This window comes from Equus przewalskii, chromosome 8 (assembly GCF_037783145.1).
Source record: "Equus przewalskii isolate Varuska chromosome 8, EquPr2, whole genome shotgun sequence".
Classification (NCBI taxonomy): domain Eukaryota; kingdom Metazoa; phylum Chordata; class Mammalia; order Perissodactyla; family Equidae; genus Equus; species Equus przewalskii.
The window spans coordinates 45,338,677-45,359,411 of record NC_091838.1 but is presented as its reverse complement, the minus strand read 5'-3'; the positions used below and the strand labels follow the sequence as shown (position 1 = coordinate 45,359,411).

The 20,735-nt window shown below is 35.4% G+C and overlaps 1 protein-coding gene across 6 annotated transcripts in view; it reads right to left on the bottom strand.

Moving 5' to 3' along the window:
* Positions 1-20,735, bottom strand: part of MTDH (metadherin) — a 56,219-nt gene that overhangs the window by 22,511 nt on the left and 12,973 nt on the right. For 3 of the 6 annotated variants that reach the window (XM_008535623.2, XM_008535625.2, XM_008535626.2), the window contains exons 3-6: positions 6,513-6,597; positions 5,626-5,802; positions 4,144-4,209; positions 2,546-2,782 (exon numbers count right to left, since the gene is read on the bottom strand). In XM_008535623.2, the coding sequence (XP_008533845.2) occupies positions 2,546-2,782; positions 4,144-4,209; positions 5,626-5,802; positions 6,513-6,597 (565 nt within the window). The remainder of the gene's footprint in view (positions 1-2,545; positions 2,783-4,143; positions 4,210-5,625; positions 5,803-6,512; positions 6,598-20,735) is intronic. The other 3 variants (XM_008535624.2, XM_070631806.1, XM_070631807.1) reach the window with 1 other exon arrangement.

Below are 20,735 nucleotides of genomic sequence, written 5' to 3'. Positions count from 1 at the left end.
CCTTAGGGCAACCCTACGAGGCTACGTTTCAGAGTAAAGTGACTTGCTGACAGCTAGAAAGCAGCTGAGCCATGACTGGGACTTCAGCTGATTTTCCAAAGCCTAAGCTCTTCCCACTGTAGCAGCTACCTTATTATCTACCTTAATCAAGATACTACTTTGGGCCAGGCACTGAACTTGGTACTTGACATTCATTTTAGCCAATCTTCACAACTACTTAAATATGAGGTTCATACAGGTTAAATAGCCTATTTTCCATAAAAGCTAGTATGTGTAAGAATAGGGATTCATACCAAATAGGTCTTTCTGAACTAATCCATGCTCATTCCACTACATCGTGCCATCTTCTTAACATTTTTAAGAGATTTCTTACTTATATATGAGTATTTTAAGGAACACATACATCTATGAGACCAATCACACCTATCTTTCCTCAGTGACTCACTGCAAACCTAATTTAATATAGTTTCCTTTCAATCTCAACAAAGGTCCAAATCCAGGTAGGCAGGAACTCTAATCTGCTGCTTAACTTTATCTGTAGCAATATTAAGCAAGTACCACCTAATTTATGTCCTAATTATGAAAATGTTACATAGCTTTTACAAGTAAACTCCAAATATCTCAAAAGGTCATAGTTCTTAACATTACTCAATAAAACTTGACAATCTTTTATTAAATGTGAAAGGATGCTTTATAGCATAGAAATTTATGCTTTCTTCACTGCTGAAAAGGAGGCTGGGAATTTAGGGGTTGTTCCTTCCTCCAAATAAAGTTTGACATTTCCACACAATTTTTGGACACTGCAGGGGGAGGAGGGAGAACAAGCTTAAGAACAATATTAGAATGATCTAGAGTTTTCTTCCTGGGGACATTAGTCAACATGAGTCTTTCTAACCTTAAAAGTGATGTGGAAAGCAAATGACATAGGAAGAAACAGTTTTTCCTACTTATATACTAAAAACTCTGTAGCATATTGCATCTCTAAACTAAAAAAAATAAACAAAAGATATCTGCAACAAGTACAATAGAAAAAATTACATGTTTAATGCACAAAGAATTACAACTTAATAAAAAAAACCCCAAACAGTAAGAGGCCATTAGACAAATGGGCAAAGAACATGAATAGACAATCGATAAAAGAAACAGAAATGATCAAGAAAGTTGTGAAAAATATTCAACCTCATTAGTGATTTTAAAAAGTTAACCAAACAACTTATGTATTTTTTGCTTATTAAATTAGAAAAGACTTTAAAAAATAAGGATATCTAGCCTTGGTAAGTACATGATAAATAGCACTCATACTGATGCTGACAGTATAAATTAGAATAACTCTCTTAGAAAACACTCTGACAATATGTCATAGAGCATTGTAAATCCATATTCCCTTTAACCCAATAATACCACTCCTGAGAATCTATCCTAAAAGCAATAACCCAGAACCAAATATATTCAACGTAATGTTCAAAACCAAATATAGTTAATGTAATGTTATTTACAGCAGATAAAAAAGGGAAAAATTATTTCTCTGATAATATGGGAATAGTTATTTACGGTATGCTTACATAATATATAATAGGGCCATTAAGTAAAAATACTACAAAAAGTAAAGAAAATGTTTATGTTACAACATTAAGTTGGAGGTGGGAACATAAAAATGCTTGTCTGATTTGGACTATGGGAAAAAAAGACCATAAAGAAATACGAAAAACAGTGGTTGTCACTGGTTGGTGTGATAACAGTGAGGTTTTCCTTCTCCTTTTGCAGTTTTCCACATTAAACATGTCTTTCTTTTCTATAATACACACATACTCGAAATTAAGTTGCTTTTAACTTGATGGTTCTCAACAGAAAAAAGCTTTTCAACTACTGGTCTTTATCATCAAAATCCAGGGGAAAAGTTAACTAGAAACAGGCATTTTGTAGACTGTCAAATAGTATAAAAATGGATGCAATAAGCTATACTTCCATTTACTATTTTTTTTTTTTTTGAGGAAGATTAGCCCTGAGCTAACTACTGCCAATCCTCTTCTTTTCGCTGAGGAAGACTGGCCCTGAGCTAACATCCATGCCCATCTTCCTCTACTTTATACATGGGACGCCTACCACAGCACGGTTTTTGCCAAGCGGTGCCATGTCCCCACCCGGGACCCGAACCAGCGAACCCCGGGCCGCCGAGAAGCAGAATGTGCGAATTTAACCGCTGTGCCACTGGGCCAGCTCCCTACCATTTACTCTTTTTATCTAAACTCAATAGACTATTTAAATTAATCAAAAAGTCTACTCACACATTACACTTATTACATCACTAAAAATACACAATTAAGTATGTGAAAGCACTAAGTAAAGAGTAAACAATAAATGCTATTATTCACTTATTTAGTTCCCACTCTGCTCCCTATAAAGGATCTGAGAGAGTTAACTATATTATTATTTCTGTATGGCCTTACTAATTTTTCTACTCATGGATCGTTTTTCGTTCCTGGAAAATTCAAAATGTACCAGACAAGGAACTTTAATGAACTTAAAATTTTCTAACAGCTCTTACCAATGCCAGAAAATATTGAACGGTCACTCCAGCTTCTTCCCCAGTCTTTTCCATTTGCATTAGCATCTCCAGTGTCTTGACCCCAAGCAGACGGCTCGGTTTTCCTCTTGCCTGAAGAAGTGGGTGAAACAGAGTTCCACTTCTCCTCACCTGGACTCATCTGTGAGGAGAGTTTTATAGGCTTTTCATTCCAGCCTCCTCCATTTACAGTGAGGTTTTCATTCAATCCTGAAGAAACTTAAAGAAAAGGAAGGAAAGATTAAAAACTAATACATGACTCCTTGTACAAACTGGGATATTTTCAAACTTCTGATTGCTTGGTTCATATTTATCACTCAGTTTTTTCCCCTACTGTCCTCTAAATAGCTTGAGCTTTAAAGATAAAAAGAAGAATTTAAAAAGCGAATGAACATCATGGATGACTTTTAATTAATTTAAAAACTAAGAGTAGGTTTGAACTTAATAACTATATATATATATTAAAGATGTTTTCAACAGCAGAATGACTTGCTCAAAGGAAGTACTACAGAGCAAACAGGAAAACTCCACATGTTCTGGTATACTCAGAATACTCACCCTCTAGGAATAAGAAGACTTCTCCTTACACATTCTTTCCTCAAATATTTATATATATACTATGTATAAGACAGTGATTCTAAAACCCAGCTGCACACTAAAATCAACTGGAAAATTTAATAAAAATAGATACTGGAGCCTCAGCCCAGGCCAATTATAATCTGAATCTCTAGGGGTGGAGCCCAGGCATCAGCATCTATGTGTGTATATATGTGTACGCAGGTATATGTACATATGTATATGTATGTGTATGTGTGTATATATACACACACACAAATACACATGGGGGTGTGTGTGTGTGTATAAGTACATATATCTTTTTTCATACACGTGTGTTTTTCTAAGCTTCCTAGATGATTGTAATGCGTAGCCAGGATTGAGAACCATGTGAATGAAGGAAGCCGACAGTGTTAAGAATAAGCCTGAAACAAGCAGCTGCTTTTTCATTCCTAAATTTATGTTTTACCACAACACTTTAGTTTTTAGGTAAGGTATACCACTCTACTTAATTCAATCTTTATCATAAACAAGTAAATAAAATATATTTTCTATTTGTGAAGCACTGCATAACGATATGTCCATTTACTGTGAAATATTTGTTAAGAAAGCAGTTAAAAATATTATAAGTATTCATGCTTTTTTCTTAATAAACAGTGGTAAAGTCTTTTACCCCATATATGCCTATATTAAACCCAAGTCTAAAAAAAACCCTTCTTTTCTCTGTTGGCTTAAATGATGAAAGCAAGAAGCAAAATTGCACATAAACTATTACTAAAAGAATATTTTTACATATAGGGGACATGGGCAAGCAACTAGAACACACCAACAACTGTTAGAAGTGGGAGTGATTTTTCTTTTATCTATTTTCCAAAATCTCTGGACTGTGTTTATGTTACTTTAGTAGTTAAAAATCACTTTTAAGTCTTTTTTCCCTTCTGTGTCATTCATGTGAGGAAAGAGACATGTACATAAGTTTCTATTTTGATGGGCCTTCAATTTAAGTTACACGTAATTTCTCTCACCCTGAAGTGTAGAATCTCCTTTTCCAGACTTAAAGTTGCTAACTTGAACATTTAGATGAGAATCACCTGGTTGAAATAGAAATAAAATTTATTTAATACTAAATAGGCCACTATGCACATTAAATTAGGAGTAATATACAAATTAATTTTTACCTACTATTTCTAATAATAAATTGCTCCTTCAAGTACTAAATTCTTACACTAGAAAACAGTCAGTCTTACAACATATTTAACATGTCCTTAGGAATTGAGTTCTCTAGTTACCATATTCTTAGTCAACTAAAATGCCAATAAAGGACCTGGAAAATCGCCCAAGTATATGTAGCCTGCTGTTCTGCAATGGTTACCAAGATTCTTTTAAGTAGGAACTGGAAAACTGGGCTCTGTAATTGGATTCAACTTTGCCACCTCTCAACAATACCAGCTGCCTTTTCAATAATCCTGGAAGCAAACACATCAACTTAAGAAGAACTTTGCTAGTATTTGGGACCAGGACTTAGGAAATACGGCAAGAGGTGAGAATATATGTTATAACAAAGATACTATTTCTATGACACTAAAAAAATAACGGTAACAACATATCAAAAAACCAGAATGACAGAGGATTGTGCTAGCAAGGAAGGCATGCACAAGACAGTGAAAAAGGGTCACCAACAGAAACTCATAAAGCATGGCTAATATGTGACAGAGAAAATGGGTAAGTAGAAGTCATTGCTGTACCAAAGCAATAAATTCTACCAAGTCATCAAGCAACAAAGTAAAAAGTAACAAGGCTAAGAAAGTGATCTGGAAAGAAATGGGGGCTGGGAAGCAATTAACAAAAGGGTAAAGGAAGATAAGTCAATGCCTTGAAGCAAGTTGAACAGTATCACTCTGCAGATGGATGTCTCCAGGGTAAAAATGATGGCAATGTAAACAGCTACCTAGAAGCCATCAGTATTGGCCTAGTTTGAACATTTCGAACAGTTGGGAAGAATATTAGCTCAATAACCTGTGAAGTTCTGGTCTAGCTTTATCAAACATCTACGGCATTCTCAAAAAGCTGGGGTGGTAAGAAATCCAGATAGAACCTGCACTACTCAGAATATGACTGTTTCATCTTGGCATGAAAGCACTCAACATGCAGAATGGTGACAAACAATCTTATTTAATTATGTGTATTGTCCACCATAAGAAACAGATATAAGAGAGCTGGAGCAAAGCAATACACATGAGAAAAAACAGGCAACATCATTTTCTCATGTGACCCAAGGCAGAAAGGCAATTTTAATTTAATAAGCCATTCATTAGGCAGTATGTAACAACAGCGCTGGGATCAGCTAAAACAATATGTGGTCCACAATGCTCTCATGAAGAAGGGTATATCAGCACAATGATGTAGGCAGTTCAAAATAGTCAGATTTCGACATAATGATATTTTGTATATCTGATTAAAAGGAGTTGGATTTGATGTATCACTCTTATTATGTTCCACTAATATACCTTTATTCTTCTTGGAACCAACAGGAAATGATGCAGTTGTAAGTTGCTCGGTGGAAACTGTGATGGTATTTTCTATCCCAGGGATAGTTGAATCCAATGAACCAGAATCAGTCTGCACCTTATCACGTTTACGCTGCTGTCGTTTCTCTCTGTGACTAATTTTAGTTTCCCAGGCTCCTGACATAGCCCCAGAAAAAAAAATGTTATTCAGTAAGGGGAAGACAAAAAAGTTGTAGTTTTGAGGGGGAAAATGGGGCGGGGCACACAAAATAACATGATAAATTTAGATATTAAACTAAAAACCAAGGGTGCTGATTATAGTAATTCACCCTAAGAACGTACTCTAATTTCATTACGGTGTTTTAGGCAGCTAATTGCCATTATTTATGCTGGTAATTTTTATCAAATCTGCCATCTATGGTTTAGAAAAAATGATAGATATCTTTTTACCTTGCTTGATAGAACTGATAGGAGAGTGTTATATATAATTACTAAAAAATGGGTTTATTAGGTGACAACAACAAATGGCTTATTCAGGAATTTTGTACACAGCCTTCTAGAGATGGTATATGTAAGAACAATGGGGAAGAAACCCAAACCATACTTCTAGGAAACAAAAACAAATGGCTTTTCAATGGCTCAAGACATTGAGCTCTTGGGCCCTAAAGTTCAAGGTGGTTCCTTTCAGGAAAAGCACTATTAGATCTTTAAATAATTTAGATAAAAAAGTGTTTCCTAACAATGTCACAGATATGTACATTAAAATCTATAGTTATTAAAAAGAAGAGCAAGATATACGATTAAGCGAAACAAATGCAGCCTTTATATAATGCACCTTGATAAAAAAGGATTAAATTTTTCTATAGTCCTTTCACTTGCTCAAGTACCTTCATCAACTTCCTTTCCATCATGGCGTGAACTGTTTTGCACTGCTTTAGCATCTGACTTTGATTTCTTCTTATTTTTCTTTGACTGAAAGTAAAATAGAATGTTACTTAATATTTCATTATGTTTTTGAAAAGGTAGGAGTCAGTAAAATACATAATGAAATGTATGATGCTGACAATTAAAAAAAATAATGTTTGGTTAAAAAACAACATATTAAATGGCAATAATATGAGGTTACCATTTATTGAGTGGTTTCTATGTGCTAAAGTACTTTATACTCATTTTCTTATTTATTCCTTTAAAAAACTCACTGGAGAAGGTATTATTCCCATTTTAGAGACGAGGAAATGGAGACTTACAGATGTTAAATATTACATGGCTATTCTGGGTCACATTAAGTTAGTAAATTCTAGTCAAATTAGGAACTAGGTCTATCTGGCTCCAAAGTCTGTGCCCTTAGATACGCTATTCTAACTCACATCATAACTAAGGTACTATAATACGGTGTTTCCAGAGCAAGAAAACAAAAACCCATAACTAGTGTTCATGAGGAAAATGATGTACTGATTATTGGTTTTGGACTTCATAAAGCAGATTGCTGACATACCCTATGCATAACAAATTAATGAGTCAATTGTAGAAAGTAGGTAATATTTTGTGAGTTTCAAAGCACTGTGAAAATACCTAGGACTTGTATATGGTAGATGTTTAATAATTTATTAAAGAAAAATACCCACACACATATAAGATATGGACATTTTGGAATGGCCTTCCAACTTCCTTCTGCTAACATTATTTTCTCCTTTCAAAAGCTCGCTAAAAACTTCATAAAGCCATTTCTATATTTAGATAAGTGCTTCCAGAAGAGAATGTTCATAAAATAGCAATTTTATTTATACTTTGTATTCATTCATTTAACTATTTATTGAGATTGGCTATGCAAGTATTATTGTGCACTATCTTAAGGTGAACAATTAAAAAGAGATTGATCCTTACAGTAAGTCTTTCTTATGGGTAAGTAGTAAATGACAGTTTGAATAAGTAAAAAATTACAGCTAATTGCTTTTCCTATCAATAAACTACTTGCAAATATTATCAAATGGAATGACCTCTTAAAGGCAATTAAAATTATCTTTGACAATGGAAACATATTAAAAAACTACCAAAGATTTTTTTTTACGTTTCCCATGGTTGATTTGCATTTGTTTCTTTGCATGTTCTCATTATCATTAACATGTATCATGTTTAATGTACTGCTCTATTACATCTACTAAACCACGCTCATATTCACTTTAAAAAATCAGGATATCACCCATATACCATAATATTTACCCTACGAGTATAATTCAGTGGTTTTGAGTATATTCAAAATTACACAACTATCACCATTATCTAAATCCAGAACATTTCCAGCATCCCCAAAAAGAAACCCAGTACTCATTAGCAGTCACCTCCCACTACCTTTTCCCACTGGCACCCACCACTAATCTACTTTTTGTCTGTCTCTCCCTTGCTTGTATCCACTTTTAAGTAAAGATAAACATCTGCGAATTACAGTCTAAAGTAGGGGTCAGCAAATTTTTCCTATGAAGGACCAAATAGTAAATATTTTAGGCTTTACAGGCCATAAGGTTCTATGTGTAGCAACCACACAACTCTGCCGCTGTAGCATGAAAGTAGGCATACACAGTATATAATTGGATGAGCGTGACTGTTTTCCAATAAAATTTTATTTACAAAAATAGGCATCTGGCTGGATTTGGGAGCCAGAGTTTGCCAACCCCTGGTCTAGAGAAGCACTGGCCGATAGAAACACAATGTAACTCATATATGTAATTTAAAATTTCCTAGCAGACACATGTTAAAAAGTTAAAAGGAATAGGTAACATTAATAATCTATTTACCCCAATACATCCAAAATACTACCACTTCAAAACGTAATCAATTAATCAATATTAAAAACTATTAATAAGATAGTATGAAAAAGACTAGTAAAGAGCCACATGGGACGAGTGGACACCATATAGTACAGTGCAGACCTACAGAAATTAACTGAAGCAGGTACCCCCATTTTACAGATAAGGAAACTGAGGCCATAAAGAGATTATTATATAAATTGCCTACATCATAGGGTTATTAAGTGGTAAAATCAGGATTAAAATCCAGTTCTGACTCCAGAGCCTGCCCTTGCAAATACTCTGATATTCTGTCTCTCTACATTTAAGTCCAAATACAAATTTAATCTTGTATTAGCTATGTGATTTTGGGCTAAGTCATACTAAACCCTTACCCCAAATGTCATATGAGACAAAAATTCCTACTAACCTCACATAAGGTTCTTTTAAGGATTAAATAAGATGTGAGAGCAGACTGCTAACTACAAAGCAGTGTACGTAAGAGTTTTTAAAGGAAGGAGACTATGAAAAAGGATAGAAATTACATTCACACTGAAATATACTGTGATTTATCACTAAAATCTGTGGAAAAACAAGGAATGTTATCTAGGCTTCTGTCTTGGTTTAATTTTACTATTACCTTTAAAAGAAACTAACCAAAAAATAATGTTCACTCAGATGAGACTTCATAACATAATACACTACAAAAAGCTTTAAAATAAATATGCATACATACTGCTATTCTGAGCTGCTCCACTACAGTTAACACTTTTGAAGGAAAACTGTGAACACAAATCTCTGGTTCCCTTGTTACTATAGTTCTTTCCCCACCCATTTGTGGTCAAGCTCCACTACGGAGCTGGATGAATTATTAAACTAGCCTCTCTTGAATGGTCTTCATGCAATCAAGATTTAGCAAATATCTACATATGTCAAACATTGTTTTAGGAGCTCAGAATATAGAACTGAATAAAAGTTTCTACTTATGGAAGCTGTGCTATAATCTAATAGGAGAAACAGACATGTAAATGAGACATCAGGAGAAATTCTTATCTTCAGTGGCTTTCCTCCAATGCTCACCTTCCAACAAATCTATACAAGTCCAATTAATATACCTTCCCATTAAAAAAATTCCCAGACACTTCCTACCACCTATAAAGTCTAATAACTTCCTTATATGACATGTAAGGTCTTCCACAAATTAATCTCAATGTTATATCCTTTTATTTATAGATAACCATTGGTTCCAACAAGACTGTCACCTCTAAACACTCCCCATCTTTGTCCAAGCTGCGCTGTGAATTTTTCTCTCAAAATAAAGTGCTTCAGCCAGGGTGCTGAGGGTGATTTTCTTTGCACCCTGAACCATCTGCTCCCCTACTGACGTTCAATGCCTGAAATGACTTGTACTCATTAAACATTTAAAACTGCCATGAATTTGGCCATTTCTTACAAACTTCCTGGTAACATTTCCAATGCTGTTTTACTGTGCAAGTGTTCACAGTTTTTTTTAATGATAACATGAACTTCTTGAAAGCAAGAGAATAAGAGATATTTCATTATATTCCCAATAGAATCTCTATTTCACTTAATATGAATGACTCATGATAGGCACTGATATACAAAGAGGAAGGGGAAAAAAAGAATCTGCTCTTGAGGCCGGCCAGGTGGCCTAACGGTTAAGTTCACGTGCTCCGCTTCAGAGGCCCAGGTTCGCTGGTTTGGATCCCAGGCACATATCTACACACTGCTCATCAAGCCATGCTGTGTCAGGCATCTCACATATAAAGTAGAGGAAGATGGGCATGGATGTTAGCTCAGGGCCAGTCTTCCTCAGCGAAAGAGGAGGACTGGTGGCGGATGTTACCTCAGGGCTAATCTTCCTCAAAAAAAAAAAAAGAAAAGAAATCTGCTCTTGAGGAGGTCTGTCTATCATTACATATTAGCAGGGGCTCAGATGTAGCATGAAGCAAAGTACCCTTAATCAAAAACCTCCAAACATTATTTGAAACAGACATCACTTAAAGCATTAGAAGTGATCCTAAAAATTTGTTCATAAAGTAAATCCTTTCCTATTGGCTTCCATTATAGTTTCACATTTTGTCTTCTATTTCAAATGCACAGAATACAGATACTACAAAAAATTGAAACTATAATAGTCTCATTAGAAGAAATCTGTGTCAGTCTTATATGTTAAATATATATGTATATATGTATGTATGCACGTGTGTGTGCATAGACAAAATCTTTATACACACACACACACATATAAAAATAAACAACACTCCTAAGAGAGAATGAACAATGAAAACACACACAGTAGATACTTAGTGGCTTGGGACTCAAAATAATATTTGCATCTTGAATAGCAAATGGCTCTACTGTTCTAAATCTAGACAATGAAAAAGCTTTGATAAATAATCATTAGATCTACTATCACTACTTTTGAAAACTGCTAAAGAATATATACAAAATACAATGGATTGATAGTTCCTTAGGAAATTGTGATGCCTAAGAAATAGAGTTTAGAGATTTCTAAAATATCGCTAGAAGGAGTTAACCAAATATGCAAATAAGCAGCACCAATACTCCACTGGCAATCCATGGACGGAAGACATGGTAACTCACTTAAACACCTGAGTAAGTACGCCAGGTAGAGAGGTTTGCTACTCACTCTCAAAGCAGTGGGCTAAGTAAGCTTGTTCTTACACTTCTATGAGAAGAAATTGAGCATATACTCCAAAATGCTTATTTATGAAATCTATACATACCCTACTATTGATAGTGTATACATTTGTAGAACATAAATATTTTTAGTGAGAGCAATATGACTGAATATGCTTCACTGTTTTTGATAATCTTCTAAATTCATTCATTTTAATATTTGGTATTAAAACTATCGTATCAGACAAAGGTAAAGTGATCCGAATGGAGGACATACACCATTAGCCATGCTTGCCAAATTATGACATTAATTTTTCAATCTCATCCTCTAAATATTTTTTGTGAAATTTAACTCTATTAAAATTTCATCTTCTGGGGGCCGGCCCAGTGGTGCAGTGGTTAGGGTTTGCACGTTCCACTTTGGCCGCCCGGGGTTCACCAGTTCAGATCCTGGGTGCAGACATGGCACCTCTCAGAAAGCCATACTGTGGCAGGCGTCCCACATATAAAGTAGAGGAAGATGAGCACGGATGTTAGCTCAGGGCCAGTCTTCCTCAGCGAAAAGAGGAGGATTGGCAGCAGACGTTAGCTCAGGGCTAATCTTCCTCAAAAAAAAAAAAGAAAAAAAAATTAAATCTTCCTCAACATCACTCAGTTGTTCCTGCAATTGAATCTAAAGGTTCTACTTTCTTTTGGGTATTTTTAGCAAGTGGATTCACCAAAAACACTTAGAAAGTTTTCTTTTTTCTTTTGGTGAGGAAGATTGGCCCTGAGCTAACATCTGTGCCTATCTTCCTCTATTTTGTATGTGGGATGCCACCACAGCACGGCTTGATGAGCAGTGCACAGGTTCTCACCCATGATCTGAACCCGCGAATCCTGGCTGCTGAAATGGAGTGTGTGAACTTAACTACTACACCACCAGGCCAGTCCCTAGAAAGTTTTTAAAAACTGGTTTATTGCTATCACTTACACAGCTCTTTCTAATTAAATCATTTCAGTCTCAAAATAACTCTATGGGGCATATGCTACTAACTCCACCTTACAGGTGAGAAAAGGGAGGTACACAGTGATTAACCAACCCCAAGATGACATAATTAGTAAGTGTCAGAGCTGGGATTTGATCCCATACCATATCACCATGCTCCAGAATCTGGGCTATGTTACTTTTCTGTTAGAAAACTGCTCTCAAGCTGTTAAGTTGTGCAGATATGAGAATTTTCACAACAGACACATCCTTTTTAACAATAAAAGCACCTAATGATGTAAACTTTTCAGAATACACTCCTCATTGCATAAGTTTCTTTAAAAAACCACCTACTACTTTCTGATACCTTGTTAAACTTTCCTTAACACCCAAGGGACAAATTAAGTATAAATTTTTTCCAAAAGTACCTGCTAAGTAGACAACCATTTGTCGTTATAAACGAGATCAATATATTTAAACACTTGATTTTTATTTAAAAAAAAGAAATCTGTGGCTCACTTTTTAAGCTGGTTGGCTTTATACAAGTATTTTGCCACAATATAATCAATGGCTCTTCTTTGCAGAATAAAAGATGATGACTACCACTTCACCCTTACTATATAATCTAAAGGTTTGGTTTTTCAATTTGCAGTCTGGCTTTAAACCTCTTATGACATCATAGTTTTCTAGAAATAAAGTAGTGAATGAATTTCATGTGTGGTGCTATCTCTATAACTTTATCTCTCTACCCCCCAAATTTTATGTTTTGGGTTTAATTCCAGTCAAAGTGCCCCTCCGTTAGTGGTTTTTATTCAGTTTTTCCACAAAAAATTTTTAAATCAAATAAGTGATCTACTGTTGAGAATATATCTTTGTGGGTATCATCTTTAGTTGCTCACAAAAATAGTTCTTTATACATTTCATTATTGAAAAAGAATCTAGCAAGTTCCCTAAGCTGTAATGATAGAAATATCTGTACTTTCTCCCTCCCAGACTGTGCAATTTACTCTGCTACTGATTTACTTAAATTATCAGCAACATTTTTACACTGTGTCCAACAATACATACTGACGAAGGAATATGTTTTGGTTGACTATCATATTGGTTTTGCTAATTTTACCATGGCAGAAAGAACAAGTGTTTCCCCATGGTATGTCTTTCCCTTTAAACAAGAAACCTCAAGAGAGGCTACTAAGCATTTATATTTAGTGAGATTCTGTCATATTGACTATTGCATAAATAAACATCTCTAAAAAAACTGTAGAGGTTGGTCTTCATATTCTGAATGCTTAGACAGTGTGCTAATTGGGATAATTTCAGAATATCATTAGCTAAAATCTCAAGGCACATTATAAATGGCCAAAGTTTCTTACCAAAAGTAGAAATGCATTCTTATTTTAAAAATCTTCCTTGATGATTTTAATTTTGTGGGGACCAATTTCTTATCAGATCTGGTTAAAAATCATCTTAACCTCATGATGATGTGGAAGATAGAGTTCTTAGTAGGAAAAGTAGTGTCCACTCTCTTCTTCTACCTGTTTACTTGCATTATTATCATCTGCAATCTGCAGCTTCTTTGCAGTCTGTTTACTAGAGATTAGTTTAGCTTACACTGGGTAATACAATCAACCCACGGAATTGAACAAACATAAATAGCAATCTGTAAGAATATGCTATAAGCAAAGAATCAATTAGGTTACTTCTTCAAATGTAGCTTCCCATTCTTCTCAGGATCCTTCCTACATACTGTCTCACTACCCTCTAACATTTCAAATGAGGGTGCCAATGACTAGCCCTATGTAAAATATGAGAAAGGTTAATTGGTTGGGTTTTTTCTTTTTGGTAAAAAACTCAGTATAAAAGAAAGCCTAATATTTTATTCCTTCATCCCAACGGATCTTCTTGTGTGCACCACTTGGAGCCTGTGGTCGTAAAAGCACATGCTGAAGTAGTTCTAGGACTACGCATAATTTGCTCTCAAATTCACAGAACCTAAAATACGAAAAAATTATGAGCTAGTTATCAAAGAAAACACAACAATGATTTCCATAATTAAACTCATCCTTTACCTTTAACTTCTTAACATGAATGAATAGTCCTAATATTAGACAATACCCCCAAAATAAGCGATATCACTTAGAGTGGCAAAATGTACATGTTGGCAGCAAAAGTAGATCTACTCAAAGGGCTAACTGCTCTCTTGGCAGATTTTGCTATTTTAAAGAACTGCAAAGTAGGTAGAGCTGTGCCCAATTCATGCTGAGAAGATCAACTTAGGGAATATAAACTAATATTCGTATAGCATCAAAACTGTCATAAGAAGGATACTGTACAAATTTTAAGTGATATTTTCATTTTAAAATTAGCTATTTACAAACAAGGAAAGTAGCCAGGTTCTGAATGTAATCCTTATTCAATTTATTCTCTATTCTGGAATGTACTGGTCCTTAAAATTCTGGTGAAATGACATCTCTAATATGTCTATCCCTATAATCATCTAACGTCTCTGCTGGTAATGTCAGGAGTGATAAAGGAAATGGAGCATGAAAAAAAGGAATGCTGAGTATTTCTAAAGGTTAGAAATGGATACTATGATGCTTTGCAGTCTGCAGACTAATGGCTGGTATATAAGGTTTTTCACTAACTCATGGCAAAACTGATCTATTTTCTGAGATTGTTGTTCTTTCTACTTCCGTTGTATCAAAATTCCTTTCTTTTTTTGTAATGGTAACGGTGGTTTAAAAATGTACTTAAAATTAAAATTGTTAGTCAGTGAAATTTATTTTGAAACTTTTAGCAACTGCCACTTGAAAAGCCTGAAACCACTGTTTCAATATCAGGTTCATCCAGGTTCTGCCTAAACAAATATGGAAAGTCCCTATTTTATATTGCTCCACACTCTGGCCTTACTTATTTTTCTCATTTATCTCAAACATACAGATGAGTTGGGCATGGTTAAATGGCAAAGGATGGATGGTTCAAAGGGCATACTAATTACAATTCTCTAACTTTATCCATTCTAGCAGTTCCTAATCTTAGTAACTTGGGGACATAATTTCAGGATGAGATTAATGAAGAAAAGTCTCACAAACCTTTTTAAAAGTAGAAAGGCTTGCAATTGATTTCCCCTGCTTTGGGGGGAGGGGTGTAATTTAAATGAGTCAAGATTATTTCACTCACTACTCTTCTGATACATTCTCCTGAATGGAAGTGATGAGTAGAGTTGCAGGTGTAGGGAAGTGAACACAACTTAACTTCACCTCTTTCTCTTTACTTAGTTATTTTCTTCCACAGAATTATCACTTGACATTAGAGAATATATTTGTTTGTTTTTAGTTGCTTTCCCCACTAAACGTCACGAGAATAGTGACTCTTGTATCAATCATTTTACCAACTGTTGTATTCCTAGTACCTAGAATAGTACCTTGCATATAAACGATATTTAATATTTGGTTAACAAATGAAAGAGCCTAAGGCAAGACTGTATTACATATAGCCCTGTCTGTCCAACTCTCACTGTCCCCCCAGATCAAACCTCTGAGCTATCATATTTGTACACCTGATCCATCATCCAAGCCATTAAATTATTTAAATATGTTTGGTGTGAGCTCTTAAGTTATGGTACACCACAAAAGCAGCATGGCTATGAAATCGCAATCTTAAAAAATTTACGAGAAACTTTTTCTAAGAACTCTTTTTATCTAGTTCTGAACTCCTTCCCAGGTATAGTTCTCACATTTCTAATAGACTAATGAATTAATTCCACTTTAAGATCCCATTCTCAGCTCAATCTTAGCATGTTTAAAACCAAATTCACCATTTCACTGTATTTCAATCTCCTCTAGCCACTTCCTGCCTAATACAATCACTGTATTGTGGAAAAATGATGGGCTAGGGCAGGAGTCTTAGTTCCACTATTTGTTAGGTGTTTAGACAAAAAAAGTCAAGGAGCAGACATGAGGGTTCTCTGGTAAGGTATTTCCTCTTTTACAAAAAACTACTTTAAGGCAAACTTAAAGAGAACCTTGAAAACTAATTCCTTGGGTGGGAAGCCAAGAAAGCATGAAGCTATAGACTCCGACACAAGGGAGGCTGAAAACTCGAGTTCGAGACCTAGAGAATCAAACTAAATCAAAGCACTCCAGATAATGAAACATTTTAATGAATCCAAAAGACTATATTAGGAGTTTAAAATAGGAGTTCAGCAAAAAAGGATGCAGATAGTAAATAGTTTAGGCTTTGCAGACAATAAGGCCTCTGTCTCAACCACTCAGTTTTGCTGCTGTAGTGCAAAAGCAGCCATAGACAATAAATAAATGAGTAAGTGTGGCTGTGTTCCAATAAAACTTTAAAAAATAGGCAGAGAGCCAGATATGGCCAGTAGGTCTTGGTTTGCCAATCCCAGGTTTTAAACCACAGTTTCTAAGATGTATTATGAAAGTAAAACACAAATGTACATAACCTCTATGACCATGCCAGTATTCTCTATTTTGCTAAGAGCTCCAATAGCTTAGGTTTGTTTAAAACCTATGCTGCCTCGGAATAATTTTATCTTTAGTCTTCTAAACACTGATCACTCCTAGAGCAGTGGTTCTCAAACTTCTTGGTCACAGGATACTCTTCTATACTCTTAAAACATATTGAGGATGTCAAAGAGCCTTTGTTTATGTGGGTTATATCTATTAATATCTACCATATTATAAATTTAAACTAAGAAATTGTTTAGATGTGTATTAATTTATTTCAAAATAAAACTAATTACATATTGTATAATTATACCTATATAAAAAACTATATTTTCAAAAAAATACATTTTAGTGAAAAAAGTGGCATGTTTTACATTTTGGAAATATCTTTAATGTCTGGCTTCACAAAAGACAGGTGGATTCGCATATCTGCTTTGGTATTCAATTCTCTGTGATATGATTTGATTGAAGTATATGAAGAAAATCTAGCCACATACACATAGACAAGTAATTAGAAAAGGGAGGAGTATTTTAAAAGTCTTTTCAGATAATTGTGATACTCTTTGATATTACACCATCTTGATGAGTAGTTGCCAGGGGCTGGGGCTAAGGACAGGAGAGGAGAGGAGGATAGGGAACAATGGCTAATGGGCACAAGATGTCCTTTTGGGGAAGAGGAAAATGTTCTAAAATTAGATTGTGGTGACAGCTGTACATTTCTGTAAGTATACCAAAATCATACACTTAAAAGAAGTGAATTTTATGGTATATCTCAAAATAAACAAAGAAAACCAACGTGGCTGGAGGTTAGAGAGGGTAAGAGGTAGAAGAAGAGACTTGAGCCACAGGCACAGCCTTCAGAACATGTTCAAGATTATGGAGTAAGAGCAATGGGAAGTCACGAAAGATTCTAGGTGGAGGAAGGAAAAAATACGACACCAAAACTTGTCAAGTGGCAGTTTCTTAAAATTGTTGCAACATGGAATCTGAGACTGCATCAATGAACCTTCTATACTCTATTGCATTAAGATTCATTGGTCTATCTTGCACTTTGAATGAATCTTTTACACTTGCCTGATTTTGTAACATGTAACCATTGGTCATTTGGAAAACACTGGTTCACTGAGTTATATAGATCTTCCAAAATGTTAAAACATTCCATTATATACAATATTAAAAATCAATATGAAACAACATAAAAAAATAACAGGGCCAGCCCCATGGCTTCATGGTTAAGTTTGGTATACTGTGCTTTGGCAGCCCAGGTTCACGGATTCTGATCCCAGGCACAGACCTACACCACTCATCAGCCATGCTGTGGCAGCGACCCACATATAAAGCGGAGGAAGACTGGCACAGATGTTCACTCAGGGCTAATCTTCCTCAGCAAAAAAGAAAAAAGAAAAATCACATTTGTTAATATCACGTCTGATCTCACCAGAAGTTCTCTAAATCCTGGCATGTTGTTTAGCTCATGGTGGTGGATGCAGATTTTCCAAATTTCTAATTTTCACTTGGCAACACATCACTTTATCATTTGCAACAAATATCAGTTGTTTTCCTTGAAGTGACAGGATCATCTTGATTATTTTTGAGAAAACGTCTAGAAATACCCAAGTCTAAATAGCCATGGCTTGTCTAACAGTTTTCTTTCAACTAAAAATGGAGTAACATAAAATAAGTGGCTAGTCCAGCTTGCAATTCAATTGTACAAGTGTTTTTCCTCATGACAACCACTGTTCTTCAGTACACAGCATACTTTCCATTTCATCGTACAGAATAATTAAAAAGCTTGTATTCAAAGGTTAAGATTTAATAAAATTAATAATTATCATTTTTACTGCTTCATCAAAGACACTCAAATGAAAGTAGCATTTTTTTTTTTTTACTGTGAGTGGATTACAGTGAAGAATACGACTACGAGTAGTTTGATCTCACTGCCTTGAGTTGTGCTAAGGAGTCAGCAGTTTTATTCACTATTGCTTTCGCACCATTAGTGCAAGTAACAACACAGTGAAAAAGGCAAATAATGTCTTAATTATTATGAAAGTAGTTTTGTCTTCTGGGACCCAACAAAATAGTCCCTGGGGTCCATGGACCACACTTTGAGAACTGCTGCCTCAGAGAAATTGAGGGAGCATTATTTACTAGCTATGTGATGTTGGGCAATTCACTAAATTTTTTCATAATTCTTATAAAAAAAAAAAAGGATTAATACCCCCCCTTGGAATTGCTTATCAGGATTAAGAGATGTGAAAATATACTGTGTAGCATCACAAAAACCCAAGAGCTTATTAATACTTATACTGAATGACATCAGTATTTCTGTAAGATACCTCTGATTTCATCCTGAATGAGCTGATCATGAGCAAATTCTATACATTTTTGCTTCTGTTGTTTTTCTAACAATCTTCACACTTCTATCTTAATTCAGACCCTTACAATCACAGACGCAAGACTGACCTGTTAATCATAAATGTTGCTGCCAGCTGAACATATCTAAGTTTTTATCACATTCTCACTTCACCATGACCAGTCAAACTTGTCTAGAGTTTTCCCTTGACTATGTCTGAATATTTTCTTTTGTTTCAGCTGAATAATGTCCGACTGTGTTCATTTTTTTCTCTCCCTTGCCAAAACTGGCCTTCCTACTTCTACTTACTGAAATACTATCCCTATCCTTAACAGTCCAATTAAGTCAATCTTTTCTGGCTACCAAAATAGGATAACCTTTCTCCTCTGAATACCTGGCACTCAATGCCTTACGTTACCTGATGCCTTCTTTTGTGCTTGCCTTTCCTTAACTGGACTGTAATCTCTCTGAGGACAAGTATATCTTACATTTCTCTTTATTCCCTTCAGCATCTAGTAGCACAATGCATTCAGCCTGACTAATGGTCCTATGTGTCCTCTACTAGAGACTATCATCAATGAAACATTGACCTTCATATCCAAAAAAAGACCTAAAAAATTATGGTAGTTTAACCTGCTTTATAGACCCAAGATCTATAACTCCTGTCATACACAGTTTTTAGACAAAGGTTTATCTATAAGGCTTACTCAATGACAAGGGAAGGTATTCAGTATCACAGCTTATAGTGCAATTACTCTACAGGCAAATTGGATTTCTCAAAGTGCCCAAGTGGCTGTGAGAGGAAAACGAATATACAACAATGTATATTAAGGTGCATAAGTAGATCTAAGATATGTTTGCTCACAAAGAAAGATAGTAAGTCTAAGAAAACATCACATATTTAACCCACACAAAAACACACACAAGGGGCCGGCCCTGTGACCGAGTGGTTAAGTTCGTGCGCTCCACTTCGGTGGCCCAGGGTTTCTCCAGTTCGGATCCTGGGCGTGGACATGGCACTGCTCATCAGGCCACGCTGAGGCGGCATCTCACAGAGCACAACCAGAAGGACCTACAACTAGAATATACAACTATGTACTGGGGGGGCTTTGGGGAGGAGAAGAAGAAGAAGGGAAGGGGGGAAAAAAAAGAAGAAGATTGGCAACTGATATTAGCTCAGGTGCCAATCTTTAAAAACACACACACACACACACACACACACACGCGGCACGCACACACACACACACAGTGCAATAGCACAGAAAATGAACTGAAATAAGTCACTTAAACTGAACCAAGCTAAAAAAGCATAAATTCAAGACACAAGATGGCAAAAAGAAACACTAGCCATGAGTTATAGCATTATTTTTATGCAAAAAGTCAAATCAAATAGACAACAGACCAGAGGTACAAGCTTCATACTGAAAAAGCCACAGCAACTGAAAGGAGCCGGTACTGCCAAGCGATTAAAAAGTACACGGGCTTCGGCATCAGAATGAGCTGAGTTCAAATCCTAGTTCAGAAACTGTAGGGGATTAGTGAAATTACAAAATCCCTCTATGCTTCAGAGCCCTTAGCTGTAAAATGGGGCTATTAGTCTCTGCCTGGCAGAGTTCTTAAAAGAATCAGAAATAATATAGAGCAGTAAAAAGCACAGACTTTGCAATCAGATGGGTCTGAATTAGAAGTGACTGTACTTTTAATAGCTTAGGTAACTTAAGCCACAGGTTTATCATTTGTAAGATAGTATGTATAACACCACCTCCTCAGTGCTCTTTTGAGGATAAAGTAACATATATACATATAAAGACTTAAAAGTACACTTAGTAAGTGCCCAATAAATAGTCCCTACTAGATATATGTAAAGGTATTCATAC